The sequence below is a fragment of the Diceros bicornis genome, chromosome 14 (genome assembly GCF_020826845.1).
Source record: "Diceros bicornis minor isolate mBicDic1 chromosome 14, mDicBic1.mat.cur, whole genome shotgun sequence".
NCBI lineage: Eukaryota > Metazoa > Chordata > Mammalia > Perissodactyla > Rhinocerotidae > Diceros > Diceros bicornis.
In genome coordinates this window covers 39,948,589-39,969,634 of record NC_080753.1, presented here as the reverse complement: position 1 = coordinate 39,969,634, position 21,046 = coordinate 39,948,589, and the positions used below count along the sequence as shown (strand labels likewise).

Below are 21,046 nucleotides of genomic sequence, written 5' to 3'. Positions count from 1 at the left end.
GGCCTCTTTCAAGATAACCATAGAACACAATATAGATGTACTCAGGGAGTCATTCTTGCCTGTTTTTATTCATCAAGATGATAAGAAGTGCTGAGGAATATGTCATAGGTCACTCATAGACTTCCCATTGGGTACAGAGCAGAGGTCAGCTTAGGTATCTGCTGTTCTTTCCTTTCTTCCTTTGTTCTCAGGCCCAAGAGGCTTCCGGCCCTGCCTTCCCTATCTGGGAGAGATGTGAATGTGGAGGGGTGATTTCATGAGGTACAAATTAAAAGAAAAAATAAAGTGCAAGCTTTGGTTCCCTAATTGACTATTTCTGGATCATATTGGAGGGCTCAAGACCTATAGTGGAGAGAGAAGAAGAAGGTTGCACCACTCTGTCTTTCCCTCCCCGGGCCCTACTATTTCCTGAGAAATCATCCCTTAACATCAAAATACTGTTGTAAATTCAGGAATCAGCACTTCTAGCCATTAAGTGGTGCTGCTTGCCTCATCCAATTAGCCAGGTCCCAGAAAACTTTACACAGTTAAATATGGCTCTGTCAACACAGCACCACTCCTGCAAGTCATTTCCCCTCCAAACTCAATTGAAAGCACAAAATACACATCAGTATCAGACAAACTGAAGAGAACAAGCCTCTCTATACTGCACACATACTGCAGAGTGACGCTTGAAGATGTAGAAAGCCCAACCTGCTTGCTCCAAGCCTCGAGGGAGACTGGCTAAGGTTCCCCTTTTCGGGAATAGGGAGTGACCTCTGGGGTTTGACAGGCGGAGTCTTGATTCACCAATTTCTTAGAGGCTAAGTTGGCAGAGAGGAGGATGGTACCAGAACACCTCCTCTCTTGGGAAAAGATTAAAACGACTTGATAGGAGGAAGTGACACAGCAAGAGCAGCACACATGGGTGCCCTTAAGGGTTGACAATAGGTCCTCTAGGAAAAGCTGGATTCAAGGTCAAATTACACCAAAAACTCCTCCAAGAACCCACTGAAGTACAAGGCTGCAAGAAATGAGGAACCAGCATCCCGAGGGGACCAGAGAAAGGGAACCACTCCTTAGAGCCAAATAAAAGAAGGCTAGGATTTAGAGAGACTCTATTCCTCCTCCTAAAGATGCAAGAAGGTGTGGGCTATACTTGTTGCCTTCCTGGCATGTCTGTTCTCGGGGAAAAAGCAGGAGGCAGTGCTCTGATCGAGCTCAGGCCTGACACAGAGAGGAGTGGGCAGGGAGGGGAAGGCAAGGTTCTGTTCAATTCCGAAGGTTTGGTTCCACCCAGTTTCATTCTATCACCACTAGAAACCTTGGTCCTCCACCTTCTTCTAGAATGTAGATTAGGACCCACAGGGTGAATATGTAAAACCCTAGCCTTAGATCTGGGGTATTTTTGCTTTAGAGAATTATAAGAGACTGAAGCTCTTCACAACAAACAGGGAACATGAGCTATTTCTTGTGGGTACGACGCCTTCGGGAATGCCCTTGCTCCCGATTCTTTGGGGTTTTTGATTTTGTACCAATGGAAAATGAAGGGGCTGATGATCTGAAAGATCCTCGTCCAACAGAGCCCTGGGCATGTGGAGAGGGCATCCCAAAGCCAAGGCCTGTCTTAACTGGTCCAGGGACAAGGGTGCTCTGAGCAAAGGGGGCCATGGAGGGGCCCCCAGACATAATCTTTCTTGCAGAAATGCTAGCCCTCCCTAACACAAAAGGTGCGCTCTGGCTGGTCAAGCCCTGGCTGTTCTGGCTCCAGCCTTTTCCAAAGGGTGTGATGGTGCTAGTGTTCCCACTTGGCACTGCTCCAACTTTGAATGCTCCGGAGTTGGAGCTCATGTCTAGGGCAGTCACACTGATCCCAGAATCCCCACAATCCATAGGGGTCACTAATCCCCCAAAGGCAAAAGGTCGTGGGGCTGTGCTGCCAAACACTGAGCCACAAGCCGCACTATGGTGGGTCTGGGTGACAACTCCAAAGCCAGTCGTACTAGCTTGACCAAAGCGAAAACCTGCCGGAGTGCTGCCAATGTCTGGCCAGATGCTGGCAGGGATGTGAAAGGTGGAGGCTGAGGGTGTCAAACCCCCAAAGGCTGACTGTGTCGTACTGCTGAAGGCAGGCTGAGCTGGGGTTGGGGTTCGGGTTGGGGATGCCGTTGCTGAGTTTCCAAAAATGAAAGAGCTACTGAAACTTGGGCCAAGGTCTGGTTGAGGGGCCACTTGCTTCTGCCCATCTGCAGCCCCATATGCAAGCTGGGGAGTGGCTCCCAGGGATAGTGGGAAAGCTGGCCTTGAGCTTGACCCCAGGGGCACTGTAAATGTTGAGGTCAGATTGGAGATACTGGATGACAACCCAGGCTGGTTTGTGGTTACCAAGGCTGAGGCTGACAGAGAGCTGCCAATACCTCTAAAATTGGCAGTGCTTCTACTAGAGGATATCTGTACAGCACTGGGAAGAACCTGGCTAAAGATGGTGACTGTATGTACCGTGGGAATGGTAGGACGCTGGTGTGGTGGGAAAATGAAGCCTGTGGCTGGGGAGAAGCTGGCTCCGAAGGCAAGGGCAGCCCCAAGAAGGAAAGTGTGGCAAGTGGAGGGGATGGAGTAAGTGTTGCCCATGGTGCTGGTAACATTCACTACACCAAAATCCAAAGGTGGCTTGAAAGAAGAGTCTTTGGATGTGTTAGCTGGGGTGGTAGACATGACTGCAGAGGTAGCCTTGACCAGGCCATGGAAGAGATGGGTAGAAGTAGGAGTAGCTGGAGAGGTGGTCTGCTTGAAAGAGAAAGGAGCTATCATGGGCATAGTTTTAAGTGGTTCTGTGCTGCCAAAGATAGGCTTGAAGGCGGGAGTTAAGATACCCGGAGTTGAAGATACTGCAGCTGTGACTGAAATTCTGGAATATAATTCTGGAATATATTCCAACCCAATCTCACTGTTGGGTTGGAACCCAAAAATGGGTTTTGATATGGGGTCAGAAGTTGCAGCAGGAGATGCAGATGCGGGATGGGAAGCTGGGCTACTCATCATTCCAAACAAAGAACTTTGCATAGTCGGTGCTGCAGAGGTAATGGCAGGTGGGTCTGGGGGCATGGCAGACCTATCAGTCTGAGACGTCAAATGTGGCCATGTGGTGCCAGTGACTGGTGATGTGGGAGAAACAGGGGTCAGAAGGATGAAACTAGCTGTGGGCTTTGAATCTGAAGACGTGCCTGGAAGGGGCTCTGACTGTGAGCACCCAAGTGGGGCCAGCAGGCTGGGTGTCTTCAGAGGTGAATGGGCCACACTGATTGCCTCTCTAGTAGATTGTGGGAAGGTCAGTGGACCTGGAGACTTCTGCATTTTCCTTAAGCTTTCTAACCGAGGATTTTTGCCCTGGGTTGGAGCTGTGCCTGCAGAAGGCACGGTGAGAGACAGGGAAGGCTGAATAGCAAAGTGAGTCTCAGGGACAGAATCTGTGTTGGCCTCAGTTGTATCCTCTCTGGCTTTGCTGCTCCACTGGAGTCTAGTTTTCTTCCCTAAGGCCAAGTCCTCTTCAGGGACTGCATAACCAAGCCGGGGATATGGAGGCAGGGACAGAGGGTTCCCAGGGCTAGAAAGAAGCAGTGGAATCTCCTGATTTTGCTGCCCAGAATTGCCAGATGCTGCTGGGGACTCGTCTGACACCAGTGGTATCAGTGGAGAGTGAGACTGATGACTTTTTTCTTTCTTTTTTACTGGCCACTCTGGTATCTGGAGTGACACACTGGGAACACTTCTCTTCCAAGGCTCAGAGAAATCTCTAGAAGAGCTATAAGAACTTGTAATAGCATTTCTTTTGGAGTTGAGAGGGCCACCTGTGTATGAGCTGGCCAAGGAGCTCATGCAGTAGCAACTGGGCCTCTTTTTCAAGCTGTGATCTGAGCTCCAGGATTTGAGGTTTCTCTTCAGAGGCCCAGGCCTGGGCACGAAAGAAGGGAGGATTCCATTTTTCCTCAGAAGCTTAAATGCAGATGGTCTGGTCTCTGGACTCCTTCTCTTACTGTCCAAGCTCTCAGGGAACAGGGGTTCTTCCAACCTCACTCTCCCTTTCTTGCACTCTCTGAGGACCCTCAGCACTGTCTCCTTTGCACAAGGGTCTAGGGTCCTCTCAGAGGGTGAGGACCCTTCAGAGTTGATTATCTCTGCTGGGGATGTGGAGGGGGGCACTCTCCGCTCAGGAGGAGCGATCTTGATGGTCACCGGGCTCCATATTGCCCTGGGGTGCCGAAGAGACCAGATACTCCGCTTGAAGTAACTTTCCCACCAGTCTGAGGGAAGAGGTCCCGTGATGGAATTCTGGGACCTCTTCATGGGAAATCGCCTCCAACCCTCATTGACCACCCACGTGGTGGGATTGTCAGGATCCCAGTTCATCGGCCTCCTCGCAGGTCTGTGTCGTGGGGCAGGGTGGGCGCGATGGACGTGCTGAACCCGGTGAACTTGGTGAAGGGGCTGAGTCGGTCGGCGGTTCACCGACCTCTCGGGCAAGTCTGTGCGCCTCTCTGCTGGGGACGACCGCGGGGGTCCCGACTTGCCCAGGTAACTGCCCATGAGAGGCAATGAGGCGAGGTCTGTGACTTTGAGTAGGGTTTCGGCTCTTGGCTTCCGAAGTTTCTAATGTCTGGTGGCTCGTAGTCGAAGGGCGCAGTGTTCGGATGACGGTTGGGATCTGGGCGCGAGGAAAGTGCACGGGTCTCGGGGCGCTCGACACCCTCCAGGCTCTGCATTCTCAGGTCAGCGCCCCGTGGGAACAGAGGACACGCGGGGCCTCGGCAGCCCCAGTATTGTTTTGAGGCCTAAGCCGGGCTCTTGGGCCTTTGCTGTCTCCGCTGCGGGCCGCAGCATGCGGCACGTGCTTTTTGCAAGGAAGCGCGCGGCCATTCTCCCGGAGTTCTCCAAGTCGCTCAGAGCTCGAGTCGAGCGGACGCCAAATCCCCAGGCTCCGGCTGCGGCCAGCCTCGAGGGTCCGGGATCACGGTCCCGGCACGGATCCTCCCGCCCGCGGGTTCCCCGGAGTCGGAGTAGGGACTGCAGTCTGAGCCCCGCAGGCTGAGCGGCGGCGGCGCTCGCGGACTGGAGACCTGGACAGGTGGACCGGTGCAGCCCAGGTGGCGCTCTCGGAGCCAGCAGCCAGGAACACTGGAGGCCTAATTTGCTGGATGAGGATTCCCGCGGTTCTCCTCTCCCGCTGCTCTTTCCTTTCTGCAGCCAGTAGGTGCCAGTCGTCTGCCGGGAGGACAAGCTCAGGACGCAGCCACCTCCTGGCCCCATCTAGGGTCGCTTCTCCGCAGCTGAATCCGAGTCGCCCTCCGATTGTTCACACTTCGAGTATCCAGGAAAGATCGCGGTCTAGCAGGCCCTCGAGGCTCGGGAGGAGGCGGAAGGGATATTTCGTCCATCGATCAAGAACCTGAGCCCTCCGTAGACACCGGGCTTAATCCCTAGCTCAGTGCACCCCCCCACAATTTCTCCACTCACGGTCCTCACGTAGCCCAGTGGGGTCGGAGCTCCTGGAGGGGAGCAAAGAAGTGGGAGATGTCTGGACTCGCTTTTGGACAGAGTGGGTTTTGCAGGGAGCTAGTTCTGGCCTTTCCTGAAAGAGTCGTGTTCAATTCGTGCCGATTTCATTGTTATTAGTAGGAATTGTTTTAGTGCTCTTTAAAAGTTACTTGTTTCTGAAATTTTTAGAATGTTAGTTAGCTAGTCGACTGTGGCTTAGCATAAATATTCAGCCGCAAATTAAATTAGACCTTAGAGTATTTGTATAAAAATCATTTATTTGGTTTTTCCACAATAATTCTGTCCAAGTTAGCTGTCTGTTTTCTCTTGAAAATGATCTATTTTCTGATTTTAAGGATTATTTAGAAAAAAAGATATTTTAATGTTTTTATAGTAAATGATCATAGACAATTTTATTCTTCATTCAAAATATTTTTGTTTCCAGTTATGTAAATCAGGTCAACAATATATTTCCTTTTTTAAAAAAATTGATTATATGGATTTATTCCATTTTCTTTATCAGAAATATGTGAGTGGACTTAAAGTGGACTCATTCAGTAAAGGGGGGACCACCGGCCCGCAGCTGCTCCCCGGGGAGGGTGGTGAGGGCAGTTTGGGGGCTACAGGCGGGCGTGGCGCACACTCCACTTTGAACGTACATCGACCCACTAGGCTCGGAGGGGAGAGGATTGGTATCTCGTTTATAAAAACGGCACGCTCGAGCCTTTCTTCCTCGACCCTGTCACATAACCCTATGCCACCCTTACGCGGAGGATCAGCTCTCCCAGGCCGGGCCAGCCCCGGGTGCACCGTCCCCAACCGCCCTGGTCTCTTTTATTATGGCAGGGCGGGGGCCCTTCTTCCTGAGCCACCCAGGCCTTTACTTTTAGCGAAAAACCCTTTCCCCGAGGTGATCCATGGGCCGGGCCGGCTGGAGGAAGAGGCATGGCGTCCAGAAGGGATGACAAACATCATCACACAGTTAAAATATGTAATAATAATAATAATAGTTAATATTTAGTGAGGTCTTACTATGTACCAGCACTATGTCTTACATGTATTTAATACTTGCACATTGATATGGAGTAGGTACTGCCATTAGTCCAATTTTATGAAAGAGCAAATGAGATATGGAGAAATTATGTAAACTGATCAAGGCCACATAGCTAGGAAGTAGCAAAACCAGTATTTGAATGAAGGTATTTTGTTTCCAGAGATCACATTCTTACCTGCTAAGATATTGTTTTTTAAAATAAAAACACCACGGGACAGGACAACAAATGACAAAAAGTCTAAAAACAATTTAATAAAAGATGGGTAAGATCATTTGGAGAAAGTTATTTTAAAAGGGAAGGCATTAAGAAGATATAAATAATGAAATGGTATACCATGTGTATAGATAGAAATATTTGATAAAGAGTATACAGTGGAAGTTTTCAGAGTGTGCCTGGAGTAGTTTCAGAACAGACTGAACGCCGAAGCAGCTATGAAAATGTACCTGTTCTTCATTAAGTCAGACATTAAAGAGATTTGTAAATATGTAAGACAATGCCGCTTTTCTCTCTAATTATTCTGTTTTAGAAAACATAGTTGTTGTTTTTCATGTTAGAAAACATGAAACATTATTTATATTAACATATAATAGGTTTATTATTTGTAAATGAATTAATAAAGAACACTTTAAATTTTTCAATTTTAATTTATAATACACTAAATATTGATAGATGTGGCCATATAAACCAAAGTTCTTTGTGATTCTCAATAATTTTTAAGAGTGTAAAGAAGTCCTAAGACCCAGTATTTTGAGAACCATTGCCATATAGAATGCTTATACATTTGTACTAGGAGGCACATGAAAGAATATTTGTAGCAGTATTATTTAGAATAGGAAAAATCTGGAAGGTACTTGTATGTGTATTCTCAAAAAGGAACACCTGAAAATGGATGAATTAATTGTGATACATTTATGTAATAGAATACAATACAGCAATGAAAAGTAAAGGGTGTACAGGTACGTGCAACAACATGGATGAATGTCGTAAAGCTACAGTTGAGTGAAAGAAAGTAGACACAGAATAAAAAGACAGAATAAAAAGCACACACACACACAAACATATTAGATATTAGGTGTATCAGCCAGGGTCGAGTAAGGGAAACAGAGCATATACTTTTAACAGGATGTATTGGAAGGAACTGGTTAAACGGGTATTGGAAGACTAAAAAGGCAAAAAGAAACTGTAGGAAGCAGCTACCACCTGTGGAGCTGGGGGAACATATGTGCAGGAGGTTGGGATGATTAGAAGGTTGGAGAAAGGGACTCAGTGCCAGACCCAGATCTCCCAGGAGAGGTTACTGGCCCGCTGGTGCTATAATCTCTGAGGGAATACGATGAAGCTGGTTTTGGGAGTATGGAAAACAACCCTAGAATCTGGAAGCAATTACTGCTGGAACCTACTGCTGCTACCACAGTGAATAAGTGCTGCTGGGATGATGCTCACGGGAACAGAGAACAAACAGGATCAAGAATGTCCCTTCTCTCTCTCCCAGCCTTCCAGTGTCCCTCTAGGGTCCCCCACTGGCAGAGCCGAAGAGGAAACATAGGATGGTTTGCAGAGTCACAGCTCCAGCTTCACAAAGCAGAGTGTACAAGTGTTAACATCATTAATATAAAGTTCAGAAACGCACAAACTTAACGTATTATCTCGTGATACACAGATATGTGGCAAATCTAGAAAGAACAACAAAAGAATGATCAACATAAAATAGCAATTACTCTAGGTAGGGAGAAAAGGTTAAACTGAGGAGGGTAGATCTGGTTCTTTAAAGCTATCGGTAATATTTTATTTTTTAAGTTAAATTGTGCAAATCTGCACATTCATTTTACTTTTAGACATTGCATTTTTGTTTGTGTATGTATATGCATTTGAATTTTCACAGTGAAATATACTGCATAATATTACAAATTTATGTTGTTGAAAGCAATTAATACACAGTAAAAATTTTAAAATCTTGGATAAATCACCTTGTACATATTAACTAATATAGGTACTGGGGGTTCTATTAAAAATTGAGAGTTGGCTCACTGAACAAAACTTACAGCATTTAAAATTGCTTTTTAAGAAAACTTCAGAAATATAAAACCATTCTAAATGAAAACATCACAGCAGTATATTAAGGGGAAAATAATTCTCTGGGAAGCTGCAATAAGGCCCAAGTAATAGCCAAACTTGTGGTGATTTCTATCAGCTGAGTGAAATTAAACAACTGATTAATTTTTCCCATCACAGTCTATAGCTCTGGGGAATACGGTAGAATAATCTATTGCATTGTTTGAGTTGAAAAAAGCATGCGTGCCCAGGTGGTAACTTGGCAAATTCATGAATAATTCTATTAAATTTACCAGGAGGACACTTGGCATCTGGGAGAGCAATTTGTGGCTCCTCTGGACACATCAGAGCAATCCACACTCTCCAAAGTCTTGTCCACTGAGGATGACAAGTCAAAATGGAGATGAGCCTTCCGTATAAGTGGAGTACGCAACTGTGGCCTCCCCACACAGCCTGAGAGAGCATCTGCCTGCATTTTGGGACAGCAGAAACCTCCTCCAGTAAGTGTTCTTCAAAGCCTCCTGTTCTGAGAACTCGAGAAAGGTTTAAAGATTCCTAAAAGCTTCTCTTATTCTTATTTAGGGCCAGCTTCCTGGGTGTACAACCTGTGCAGTCACTCGGGGCCCCCCGTATAGAAGGGCCCTGCGCTTGGTTTAATGCTTCTGCAGTCACCGTCTTGAAATTCCTAACAAGAGGCCCTGCATTTTCATTTTGCATTGAGCTCTGCAAGTTTAGCAGCCCGCACAACTCCCATTAATTCGTTCCTTTCTAAAATTAACATAATTCAATCCTAGTATTTTCTTTCCTCTATTTCAATTTCACCTTTTATTATTTTTGGTTATCAAACATTGACTCTTTGTCTTTCTGATCCTTCTTTATTTTTTCTTTCTTCTTTTATTTCTCTTTTTCTTTTCTGCTACTTCTTTCCTCAAGCAGTGGTTAACAGTGACGGAGCCAGGAGGCAGTATGGGGTCAGTTCTAGCTCCTGCAACGTATTAGCTGTGGGACCCTGAGCAAGTTACTCAATGTTTCCTTATTGTCATCTGTAAATTGGGAATAATTATTTTACATATCTCATAGGATTTTATGAAAATTAAATACATTAAATATCTGTAAAACATTAGAACATTGCTTTAACATAAGTGCTAAACAAGTATTTATTAAATAAATAAGTAATCTTCTCTTATCCTTATATTCCACTTTCTGTATTTGTCTATTTCATTTTTCTACTTTCACATTATTTATTTTTAAAATCCCTCTCACTCATATTATAATTTTTAATATATTTTGGTATTAATCGTTTTGTTCCAGCTTTGGTTAATTCCATTTATTACATCTCACCAACATTTTTTTGTTGTTTTTTTGTTTGTTTATTGCAGTAACATTGGTTTATAACATTGTATAAATTTCAGGTGTACATCATTATACTTCTATTTCTGCATAGATTACATCATGTTCAACACTCAAATACTAACTACAACCCATCACCACCCACATGTGCCGAATTACCCCTTCCGCCCTCCACCCTCCCCCCTTCCCCTCTGGTAACCACCCATCCAATCTCTGTCTCTATGTGTTTGTTTATTGTTGTTATTATCTACTACTTAATGAAGGAAATCATATGGTATTTGACCTTCTCTCTCTGACTTATTTCACTTTGCATAATACCCTCAATGTCCATTCATGTTGTCACAACATTTTTATTCGTCCATCTTTTCTTTTCTGTACTTCACACACTTAGTGATTTTTTTGAAAAATCCAATTCTCAATTTCTCTTTGCTGCTCCTTTTCTGGGTAACCTCTTCTCATTTACTGTTATAACTTTTCTTGTTTTTCTCTGCCTTATATTCTATTGATCTGTATCATATACCCATTTATTTCTCATTTGAAATGTTTTGCACACTTTCCAGATACTTTATATATTTTCTTATGCTTTTTACAACCACTACTGTACAAAGCTCTTCTTCTTTCTGTGACTAAATCTCTGACATCCCTTAAATGCTTTTGCTATTCTCTAATTACAGAAATGGATTTTGTGTAACATTTATTCTTCCTTCTGATATCTTTTTTGAATTTTTTTATACATAACTCTTCAAATTCAAGCATTGTCCTTTTTCTCTCATTCTATATCTTCTTTTGGTATTGTTTCTCTCGTTACTATAGTGTCTGTTTCTTATTTTACACTTTTCTTTCTCTAATTAACATATTTTGTTTTTATTTTCTCACTCCATTCTTGTTTCTCTTTCCACTAATCTTCCTCAATTTCTTCTTTTCCCTCTTTGTTCATACTAATCCTCTTCTTTTATGAAATATTTTATATTATTCTTTAACCTTTCTGTGTTAAACAATATTTCCAGTTTTATTTTAATGCTTTTAATTATTCTTTAATTATTTTTTCTTTTTCTTTTTTTTTGGTGAGGAAGATTGGCCCTGAGCTAACATCTGTGCCCATCTGCCTCTATTTTTTGTGTGTGCGATGTTGCCTCAGCATGGCTTGCTGAGTGGTGTGTATGTCTGCGCTTGGGATCTGAACCCGAAAACCCCGGGTGGCGGGAGCGACGTGCAGGAACTTAACCCCTACGCCACAGGGCCAGCGCCTCTTTTAATTTTTAAGATCTATAAATTTAAAAATTTGTCTACCAATTCAGGTATTCTTTTTTGATCCTTTATCTTTTCTCCTTGCCTCATTGCTTAATTTTTCTTTTGTTTTTGATACTCCCCTTTAATATCTCAGACCATCTGAATGCAAGTCTGTTCCTGTTTTACGTACTCCTATTTTCATATTGTTTTGTTACTTTACTTTCTTCGTGTCCTAAGCTTCTCTTTGTAGAGTTTTACAGAACATGGTGTGACTAGGCTTCACGCTACTTATACATTTGTGCTCTCCTTCCTCTTTCACTGCATCTCTGGGTATTAATTTATTAGCTTTCTCTCCTTTTCCGGTACTTTTTCTGACTCATCTACTGGTGGCTGTTTATTCTAAATGTGCATTCACAACTTTTCTATATTTTAAGCTATTATCAGTGCTTTTTCTTACCTTTCAGTAATTTTCTCCTTTCCCTTTCATAACATTTCTCCTTTGTGAGTTTCTTTTTATTGGTACTAACCATTTTTATTCCTTCTTTACTTAATTTTCCTTTTTTATCTCTCCCTTTTTCATTGTTTATTGCATTTAATATATTTTTAATCTTCTCTCTATTTGATTCATTTTACTCTACAAATTTTCTCTCATCTTATTCCTGTTTTTCTTGGTTTTTTGTGTTAACTTTATTAAAGTAGAATTTATAATTAGACCGTTTTTAAATTGTATATTTCTATCATTTTCACACGCACATACACCATTGTAACAACCACCTTAATGTTCAAAACAGAGTGTTTCCTTCAGCCCCCACGTTTCCCGCATGCTGTCCTGTAATCAATGCTTCCTCAATGTGGACCCAGTCAGACATTGGTCTAATTTCTATCACTATAGATTAGTTGTGACTCTTATAGTTGAAGTGTTATTGTATGTGCTCTTTTGTGTCTGGCTTTTTTCATTCGGAGTAATATTTTTGAAACTCATCCAAGTTGTTGTATGTATCAGTAATACGTTCTATTTTATTGCTGAGTAATAGTCCATGATATAAATATACTATTTTTTATTTATCCATTCACATATTAATGAACATTTGGGTTGTTTCCAGTTTTTGACTATTTCAAATAAAGTTGCTATGAAAAATAGCATACAATTCTTTGGACATAACTTTAAATTCATATGAAACTGTCCAACTATTTTCCAAAGTATTTGAACAATTTTACATTCTCACCAGAAATTTGTGAGTTCTAGTTGCTATGCATCCTTGTCAACATTTGGTGTTTTTAGTCTTTATAACTTCAGCCACTCTAGTGAGTGTGTATTGGTATATCATTGTGCTTTTAATTTACATTAGCCTAACAAATAAAGATGTTAAGCATCATTATATGTGCTTATTGGCCATTTGTTAATCTTTTATGAAGTGCTTGTGCAATTTTTTTGCCCATTATTTTATTGACATTATTATTACTGTACTGCTGTTGTTGTTATTGTTGTGAGGTACATAGTATATTCTAGATCCAAGTCCATTGTCAGATATATGCATCACAAATATTTTCTCCCAATCCATGGCTTTCTTTTTCATTTTATTAATATGCTTTTTGAGAAGAATAAGATTTTAATTTTAATGAAATTCTGTTAAGCATTTTTCTTTATTGTGTTTTCTATGTCTTAAGGAAGTTTTGCCTACCACAAGATTGTAAAAATTATTTTAACCTATAGTTTATTATAGAACTTTTAAGGCTTCAACTTTTATACTCAGGCCTATTATCATTTCAAGTTTCTTTTTATGTATCTTGTTAAATATTAGTTGAGCTTTATTTTTATCCATACAGATATGCAGTTATCCCAGTATCATTTGTTGAAAACAATATCTTTTTCCTATTAAATTATCTTGGCCCTTTGTCCAAAATCAATTGATCATAAGCATATGAACCTATTTCTAGACTCTCAATTCTGTTCTATTGACCTTTTTGTCTATCTTTATGCCAAAACTACACTGTTTTGATTACTGTAGCTTTGCAGTAATTCTTAATATCAAGTAGTGTAAGTCCTCCAATATTGTTCTTTTAAAAATTGTTTTGGCCATTCTAGGCTCTTTGCATTTCCACATACATTTTAGAATCAACCTGTCAGTTTCTATCCAGAAAAAAGTCTACTGTGATTTTTATTGGGATTACACTGTATCAATAGATCAATTTGAAGAGAACTGACATCTTAACAATATTGAAATCTCCAATCCATGAACCTGATTTATTTCTCTATTTATTTAGATCTCTAGTTTTTCTCAACAGTATTCTTTCAATGTTTTCAACAAATAGTTTTCAATGTTGAAGTCTTACACATATTTTGTTAAATTTATGCCCAAGAATTTTATGCTATTGAAAATGATACTTAACAATTTCCATTTCCAGTCACTTGTTGCTAGTATATAGATATGCAGTTGATTTTTGCAAATTCAACTCTGCTCTTATACAGCTCCATCCCCCCCCTTATGTTGTTAGTGTCAAATACATCTTTATACATGTGTGCCCATTAACATATATTTGCAATTATTGTCTTATGAATTTGTATGTATAATTATTGTTTTAAGAATTTGGATAATACTGGCTTTTATATTTACCTGCATAGTTACCTTTATTAGTTATGTATTTCTTTGTATGGATTCAAGTTACTGTCTAGTGTCTTTTCATTTCAACCTGAAGTTTCCCTATAGCATTTTGCATAGGGCAGATATAATAGTGACATACTTCTTCAGTTTTTGTTTGTCTGTAAATGTCTTAATTTCTCCTTCATTTTTGAAAGATAGTTTGGTGGGTATAGAATTCTTGGTTGATAGGGTTTTTTCTTTCAACACTTTAAAGATGTCATCCTACTGCCTTCTGATCTTCATGATTTCTGATGAGAAAACGGCTGTTAGTCTTATAGTGGATGATAAGTAGCTTCGTTCTTGCGGCTACTAAGATTCTCTCTCTGCCCTTGGCTTTCAACAATTTGATTGTAATGTGTCTCATTGTGGATTTTTATGAATTTATTGTACTTCAACTTTGTTGAGCTTATTGGATATGTAGATTTATGCCCTTCATCAGCTTTGGGAGGTTTTTGGCCAATATTTCTTCAAATATTTTTTCTGCTCTCCTTTCATTGTCTTCTCCTTCTGAGACTCTCATAATGTGTATTTGATACTTTTGCTAGTGTTCCATAAATCTTTTAGGCTCTGTTCACTTTTTTCATTCTTTCTTCTCTTCAGACTGGATAATTTCAATTGTCTTATCTTCAAGCTCACTTATTCCTTTTTCTGTCTCCCCAACTTTGCTGTTGAATCCCTCTAGTGAATTTATTTCAGCGATTGTATTTTTTAGCTCCATAATTTCTATTTGGTTTCGTTTTATAATTTCTGTCTTTTTACTGATAACCTCTATTTTTTTCATATGTCATTCTCCTAGTTTCCTTTAGTTCTTAGTCTATGGTTTCCTTTAGCTTTTTGAGCATATTTAAGACAGTTAATTTATATTTATATATATTATTATATCTACATATTATAATATATATTATATATATATTTATATATATAGAGAGAGAGAGAGAAAGAGAGAGAGATTTAAAGGAGTTAAATCGTGCAATTGTGGGAGCTGCAAGTCTAAATTCTGCAAAGCAAGCCAGCAGGCTGGAGAACAAGAAAAGAGTTGACATTGCGGTTCAAGTCCAAAGGAAGTCTAGGAGTAGAATTTCCTTCTTCAAGAGACTTTAATAGTCTTTTTCTCTTAAGGACCTCAACTAATTGGATGAAGCCCTTCTACATTATGGAGAATAATCTGCTTTACTCAAAGTCTACTAATTTACATGTTAATGGCATCTAAAAAATGTGTTTGCAGCAACTTCTAGACTGGTGTTTAACCAAATATGTGGGTATGATCGCCTAGCCAAGTTGACACATAAAATTAACCATCATGAATCCACCTGTTGTCAACTTGACACCCATACACACCTTTTTAAACCATACTTAATCTCCAAATAATAAAATCATACTTCTGCCTAATATGATACAAGTATCCTATGTACAACTAAAAACATTCAAACAATTTATCCAGAAAGGATGCAAAGTCCTTGGGTGCTGTTCACTCTTCTGTGTGATATCCTCTAACTTAAATAATTTGATGTAAAATTAATAATATTTAAATACTATAAGGTAAAGTCAATACATCTTATATTATAATAGGATAAGAGAAGAAATAAAATAAAGATGCACACACACATACACAGACATATTCATAACAAAATAAGAAAGAAATATTCATGATAATTACAGTCCTTTATTCTGTAACTGATTGTATTGTCAAAGCTGATATTTATAACTATCTTCTTCCACTACTTATTCTGTATTCCCTTTGTTTTCATTTCAGCAAGCACCTCAGCTTGTCATGGTTCTTTACCTGGCAGAGTGACCCAAACCTTCATTCCTAAAGAGTCTGGGCCAATATTAATAGTCACTTAGTTGGGTTGTTATAGTTTTCCATTGACTTTAATCACATGCATGGTAATACTTAGAGATATCCTAAGGGATCTCTTGTATTCCAAGCTTACTCTTCTTTACCTCAGTTGTAGAGTAGCAGTCCAATTTTCCCTTGGTAATCAGGATCAATCACCTCAGGCAGCATAGTAACTCCCTTCTTTGCCTGTTGATTCAGAGGCATGAGGAACCCAAAGCGGCTGGGTAGTAGTCGTAACTTCTAGTACAACAGAATCATTGTTGTGTCTCCTGATAGAAGCACTCCTCCCTCTGAAACTGAGACTACCAGAGCATAAAGTGGTAGAAAAAGGAAGCAAAAATTTTTCTAGTATCACTAGGAGTAATAGTGAGTGATGTCACTCCCATTTCCACTCCTTGATTCCTGGACTCATGAACCCTAGATATTGGAAAAATAGCACCATATATTGGATGCTGATTTAGAGTATATACAGCCTCTGGGAGAACTTGCCCCAGACCTGCAAGGTATTGCCACCTAGCTGGCACGATAACTGAGTCTTCAGAAGGCCATTCCACCATTTTATTAAGACAGCTGCTCAGCCGCTTCAGGATGGCAGAGAATATTGTAATACCAGTGAATTCTATGAGCACAGTCTCATTGCCACACTTCATTTGCTGTAAATTCCTTGATCAGAAGCAGTGCTGCGTGGAATACTATGATGGTGGTTAAGGCATTCTGTAAATCCATGGATGGTAGTTTTGGCAGAAGCATTGCATGCAGGGAAGGCAAATCTGTATCCAGAATAAGTGTCTATTCCAGTAAGAACAAATTGCTGCCCCTTCCGTAATAGAAGCAGTCCGATAAGCTGCTAGCTATAGCAGTCTGATTAAAGAGCTGGCTGATAACCCTCGGTAATGGTGCCCTACTGGGGACTCAACGTTGGTCTCTGCTGCTGGAAGACTGGACACTCAGAAGGGGCTGTAGCCAAGTCAGCATTGGTTAGAAGTTTGTGTTGCTGAGCACATGCATAATCTCATCCCTGACATTCTGGCCACTTTGTTTGTGAACCCACTAAGCAATGACAGGAGTGGCTAGGGAGAGAGGTTGACTGGTATCCATACAATAGGTCATCCTATCCACTCGATTATTAAAACTCGCCTCTGCTGAGGTCACCTTTTGGTGAGCATTCACATGGGACACAAATATGATCATGTTTTTAGCCCATTCAGAGAGATCTACACACATATCTCTTCCCCAGACCTCCTTGTCACCAATTTTCCAGTCGTGTTCCTTCCAAGTTTCTGATTATCCAGCCAAATCATTGGTGATAGTATATAATTGCACATCTGGCCATTTCTCCTTATAAGCAAAATGAACAAACAGGTGCACTACAGAAAGTTCTGCCCACTGGGAGGATTTCCCTTCACCACTGTCCTTAGGGATGTCCCAAAGAGAAGTTATAGTGCTGTAACTCTCCGCTTCTGGGTGGTGTCTACATATAATGCAGAACCATCTGTAAACTAGGCCTGAGTTTTCTCCTCCTCTATCAACTGATTGTAGGGAACTCCCCATGAGGTGATAGATGCAGACTGAAAGAGAGAAGGCAGTATAGCAGGAGTGGGGACCATGGGCATTTGGGCCACTTCTTCCTGTAGCTTACTTGTCCTTCAGAGCCTGCTCAGGCCCAATCTTGTATATACCACTTCCATTTGGTGATGGAATGCTGCTGTGCATGCCCAACTTTATGGCTTTCTGGATCGGATAACACTCAGTTCATGATGAGAATCTCATGTTGCATGGTAACTTGGTGGTCCATGGTTAAGCATTCATTCTCTGCTAAGGCCCAGTGGCAGGTCAAAAGCTGTTTCTCAAAGAGAAAGTAGTTATCCACAGAAGGTGGCAAGGCTTTGCTCCAACATCCTAATGGCGTGCACTGTGATTCACCCAAAGGGTCCTGCCAAAAGCTCCAAAAAGCATCCCTGTCTGTCACTGACACTTCAAGAACCATTGGGTCTGCTCAGTCATATGGCCCAAGGGGCAGAGCAGCTTGCACAACAGCCTGGACATGTTGCAGAGCCTTCTCTTGTCCTAGATCTCACTCAAAACCAGCAGCTCTTCTGGTGACTCAGTAAATGGGCTGGAGCAGCACACCTAAATAAAGAAGATCTTGCCTCAAAAATCCAAAGAGGCACACTAGGTGTTATGCCTTTTTTATTTGTAGTAGGTGCCAGATGCAACAATTTATACTTCCCTTTAGAAGGGATATCTCAACATGCCCCACACAACTAGACCCCCAGAAATTTTGCTGAGCTAGAAGGCCCCTGAATTTTTGTTGGATTCATTTCCCACCCTTTGACATGCAAATATCTTACCAATAAGTCTAGAATAGCTGCTGCCTCATGCTCATTGGGTCTAATCAGCATAGTGTCATCAACATAATGGACAAGTGTGATGTCTTGTGGAAGGGAAAAGTGATCAAGATCCCATCACACTAAATTATGACATAGGGCTGGGGAGCTGATAGACTCTTGCCAAACTTTTTCAGCCTTGCCAGTTGAAATCAAACTGCTTCTAGTGGTCTTTACTAACATATGTGGAGAAAAAAACATTTGCCAGATCAATACCAGGTAACAGGGGATGTGTTAATTTGCTCAAGCAATGAAATCATATCTGGTACAGCAGCTGGAATTGGAGTCAACACCTACAATAATCCACTGTCATTCCCCAAGATCCAGCTGTTTTCTGTATAGGCCTAAGAGGCAAGCTGAAAGGGCATGTGGTGGGAATCATCACCCCTGTATCCTTCAAGTCCTTGATGGTGGTACAAATCTCTGCAATCCTGGAGGGATTGCAGTATTGCTTTTGGTTTAATATTTTCCTTGGTAGAGGCAGTTCTAGTGGCTTCTACTTGGTCTTCCCCACCACAATAGCTCTCACTTCACAGGTCAAGAAACCAAAGTGGGGATTCTGCCATTTGCTGAATATGTTTATTCTAATTATGCATTTGGAACTGGGGAGATAACCACAGGATGAGTTCAAGGACTCAGTGGACTTACCATGAGATGGATCTGAGTTAAAACTCTATTGATCACCTGACCTCCATAAGCCCCTATTCTGACTGGTGGACCACAGTGATGTTTTGTGCCTCCTGGAATTAGCGTCAGTTCAGAGCCAACGTCCCGTAACTCCTGAAAGGTCTGATTATTTCCATTCCCCCAGTGCAGTCACTCTGGTAAAAGGCCATAGGTCCTTTGAGGAAGACTTGTGGAAATAGTAACAGTATGTTTTTTGGAGTTTACCATAGTCCTCCCTCAAAGGGACCCAACCTCCCCCTCATTCAAGGGATTCTACATTCAAGGGTCTGTAAACTGGCTCAAGTCCAGTAATTAATTGAAAGGCCATGATCCTCTGTTTTATGATTCAAATTAGACTTGTTCACTCCTCCTAGAACTCTTCCACTTATACAAGTCAATTAACACATAGGGACAGAGATTGGATTGGTGGTTACCAGAGGGGAAAGGGGGAGGGAGGAGGGTGAAAGGGATAATTTGGTACATGTGTGTGGTGATGGGTTGTAATTAGTATTTTGGTGGTGAACATGATGTAATCTATGCAGAAATAGAAGTACAATGATGTACACCTGAAATTTTTACAATGTCATAAACCAATGTTACTGCAATAAACAAAAAATTAAAAAAAAAAGAATTTAGTAGACTTCTCATCTATTTCACTTCTAGGAACACCATGATCAACTAGCCAACACCATAGGTCTCTGCAAGTCAAACTGTTCTGATTGCTGCTTTGACTCTGCTGTCTATTATAGTAACCATTACCACCATGCCTTTGGCAACTGAGTGCTGCCACTTGGCCCCAGCCATCCTGGGACCCAATTACTCCCATTGCATTTCAATCTTTTAATTCAATGGCAACAGTTACCGCTGTAAGTTCTGGCCTGCAAAAAAGAGTGACCACAGAGCTCTTCAAGTTTGCTGGAGCTCCCCTCACAAATTTCTTTCTTACAGTGATGAAAGCTATGTCTTCTGGATCCTTCCAGGGTGAGTGAGTAGGTCTTAAATGACAAACCCATTCTAAGATTCAGATTTCACTAAGCCTTTGAATCCTCCCTCTATAGTATACCTAGGCAGGGTTGACATTTCATGTTCACTTGCTGTGGCTCACCTTTTGGTCCATGTTTCAACAAACCAACTAAACAAAGAAATTGTTAGAGCCTTTTCTAACTCCCCATGCTGTGATATTAAATGCAGAATCTTTTCTTTGGGCCCATATCAATAAATTCAGACAGATCCAACTTTATATTCCTTCCACCACTATGCCACACTCTTAATATCCATTCCCACATGTATTCCCTGGATTTCAGTCTGTATTAATGGGAAAAGTCAAGTAGTTCTTTTGCACTGTAGCACATCTCTTCATGGGTCACACTTTGTACCTCACATCTTAGGAGCCTGCTGGAATTTGAGTCTAGTTATAGGTCTAGAAGAAAAGCGGGTGGTGGGATTGGGTCCTGAGGAGAGTCAACAGTGTCTTGCAAGGCAGTTGCCTCAGGGGAGGCCATTAGAGTTTCCTCAGGCAATGCAGGGTTAACCTCTTCAGACGGGGGTGGAATAGCTGCTTCTACTGGCAAAGAAGACACATCGGAATTTGGGGGTTCAATGTTCCCAACTTCATCAGAGTCTCCCAGTATGTTCCCATTCCAAGTTTCAGGATCAATTCCTTCCCAAACAATGCCCTCACTTTCACAGTAGACACTCTGAGAGGATGGGAATTCCATTTGCATTATAATTTAGCCACTCACAAGATGAGATTCTGGGTTTGGTTTTCAGTAGTCTCAGCTTTGTGGCTACTGGAAATAAGGGTCTCTTTCAGGTCAGACATAGAAGATTTCAGATCATTTATGTGGCATTTGGATTGGGAATTCAAATCCCTGAGCTCATCCTTTTCTTTCCTTACTTTTTCCAGTGACATTAGGAGCAACCAGTTAACCTCGTTATCCTTGTTATTTTGACAAAAATGTTCTAAAATAACATATACATGGTTACCTGGAACTTTGCCTCTTACAAGTGTTTGAATAGGAGTATCCAATGGTGCTATTTTGCCACATCACACCATGGACTATCAGTGCTCTCTTTACTACTGGAAAGACTCATTAGTGTCTTTAAATCTAATCAGATTGGAGAAACAATTCCAGAAACCCTGAATCCAATTAAGAAAACTCATCCTTATGATTCTGTTCCTCTAAACCACCCTCAGGACCATAAGCTGTACTAGTCAGGATTCACCAGAGAAACAAAACAAATAGGATATGTACAGACAGAGAGAGATTTTAAGGAATTGGCTCATCTAATTATAAGGACTGACAAGTCCAA

At 41.4% G+C, this 21,046-nt stretch overlaps 1 protein-coding gene across 1 annotated transcript; it reads right to left on the bottom strand.

Moving 5' to 3' along the window:
- Positions 1-1,443: 1,443 nt before the first annotated feature.
- On the bottom strand, positions 1,444-4,563 carry POM121L2 (POM121 transmembrane nucleoporin like 2). Its single transcript, XM_058555013.1, has one exon. It carries the CDS (start codon positions 4,561-4,563, stop codon positions 1,444-1,446), a length of 3,120 nt encoding a protein of 1,039 aa, XP_058410996.1.
- Positions 4,564-21,046: the final 16,483 nt, after the last annotated feature.

Bases quoted from the DNA above. Each gene is read 5' to 3' on its own strand.
- POM121L2 (XM_058555013.1), bottom strand. From the start codon at position 4,563: ATGGGCAGTTACCTGGGCAAGTCGGGACCCCCGCGGTCGTCCCCAGCA.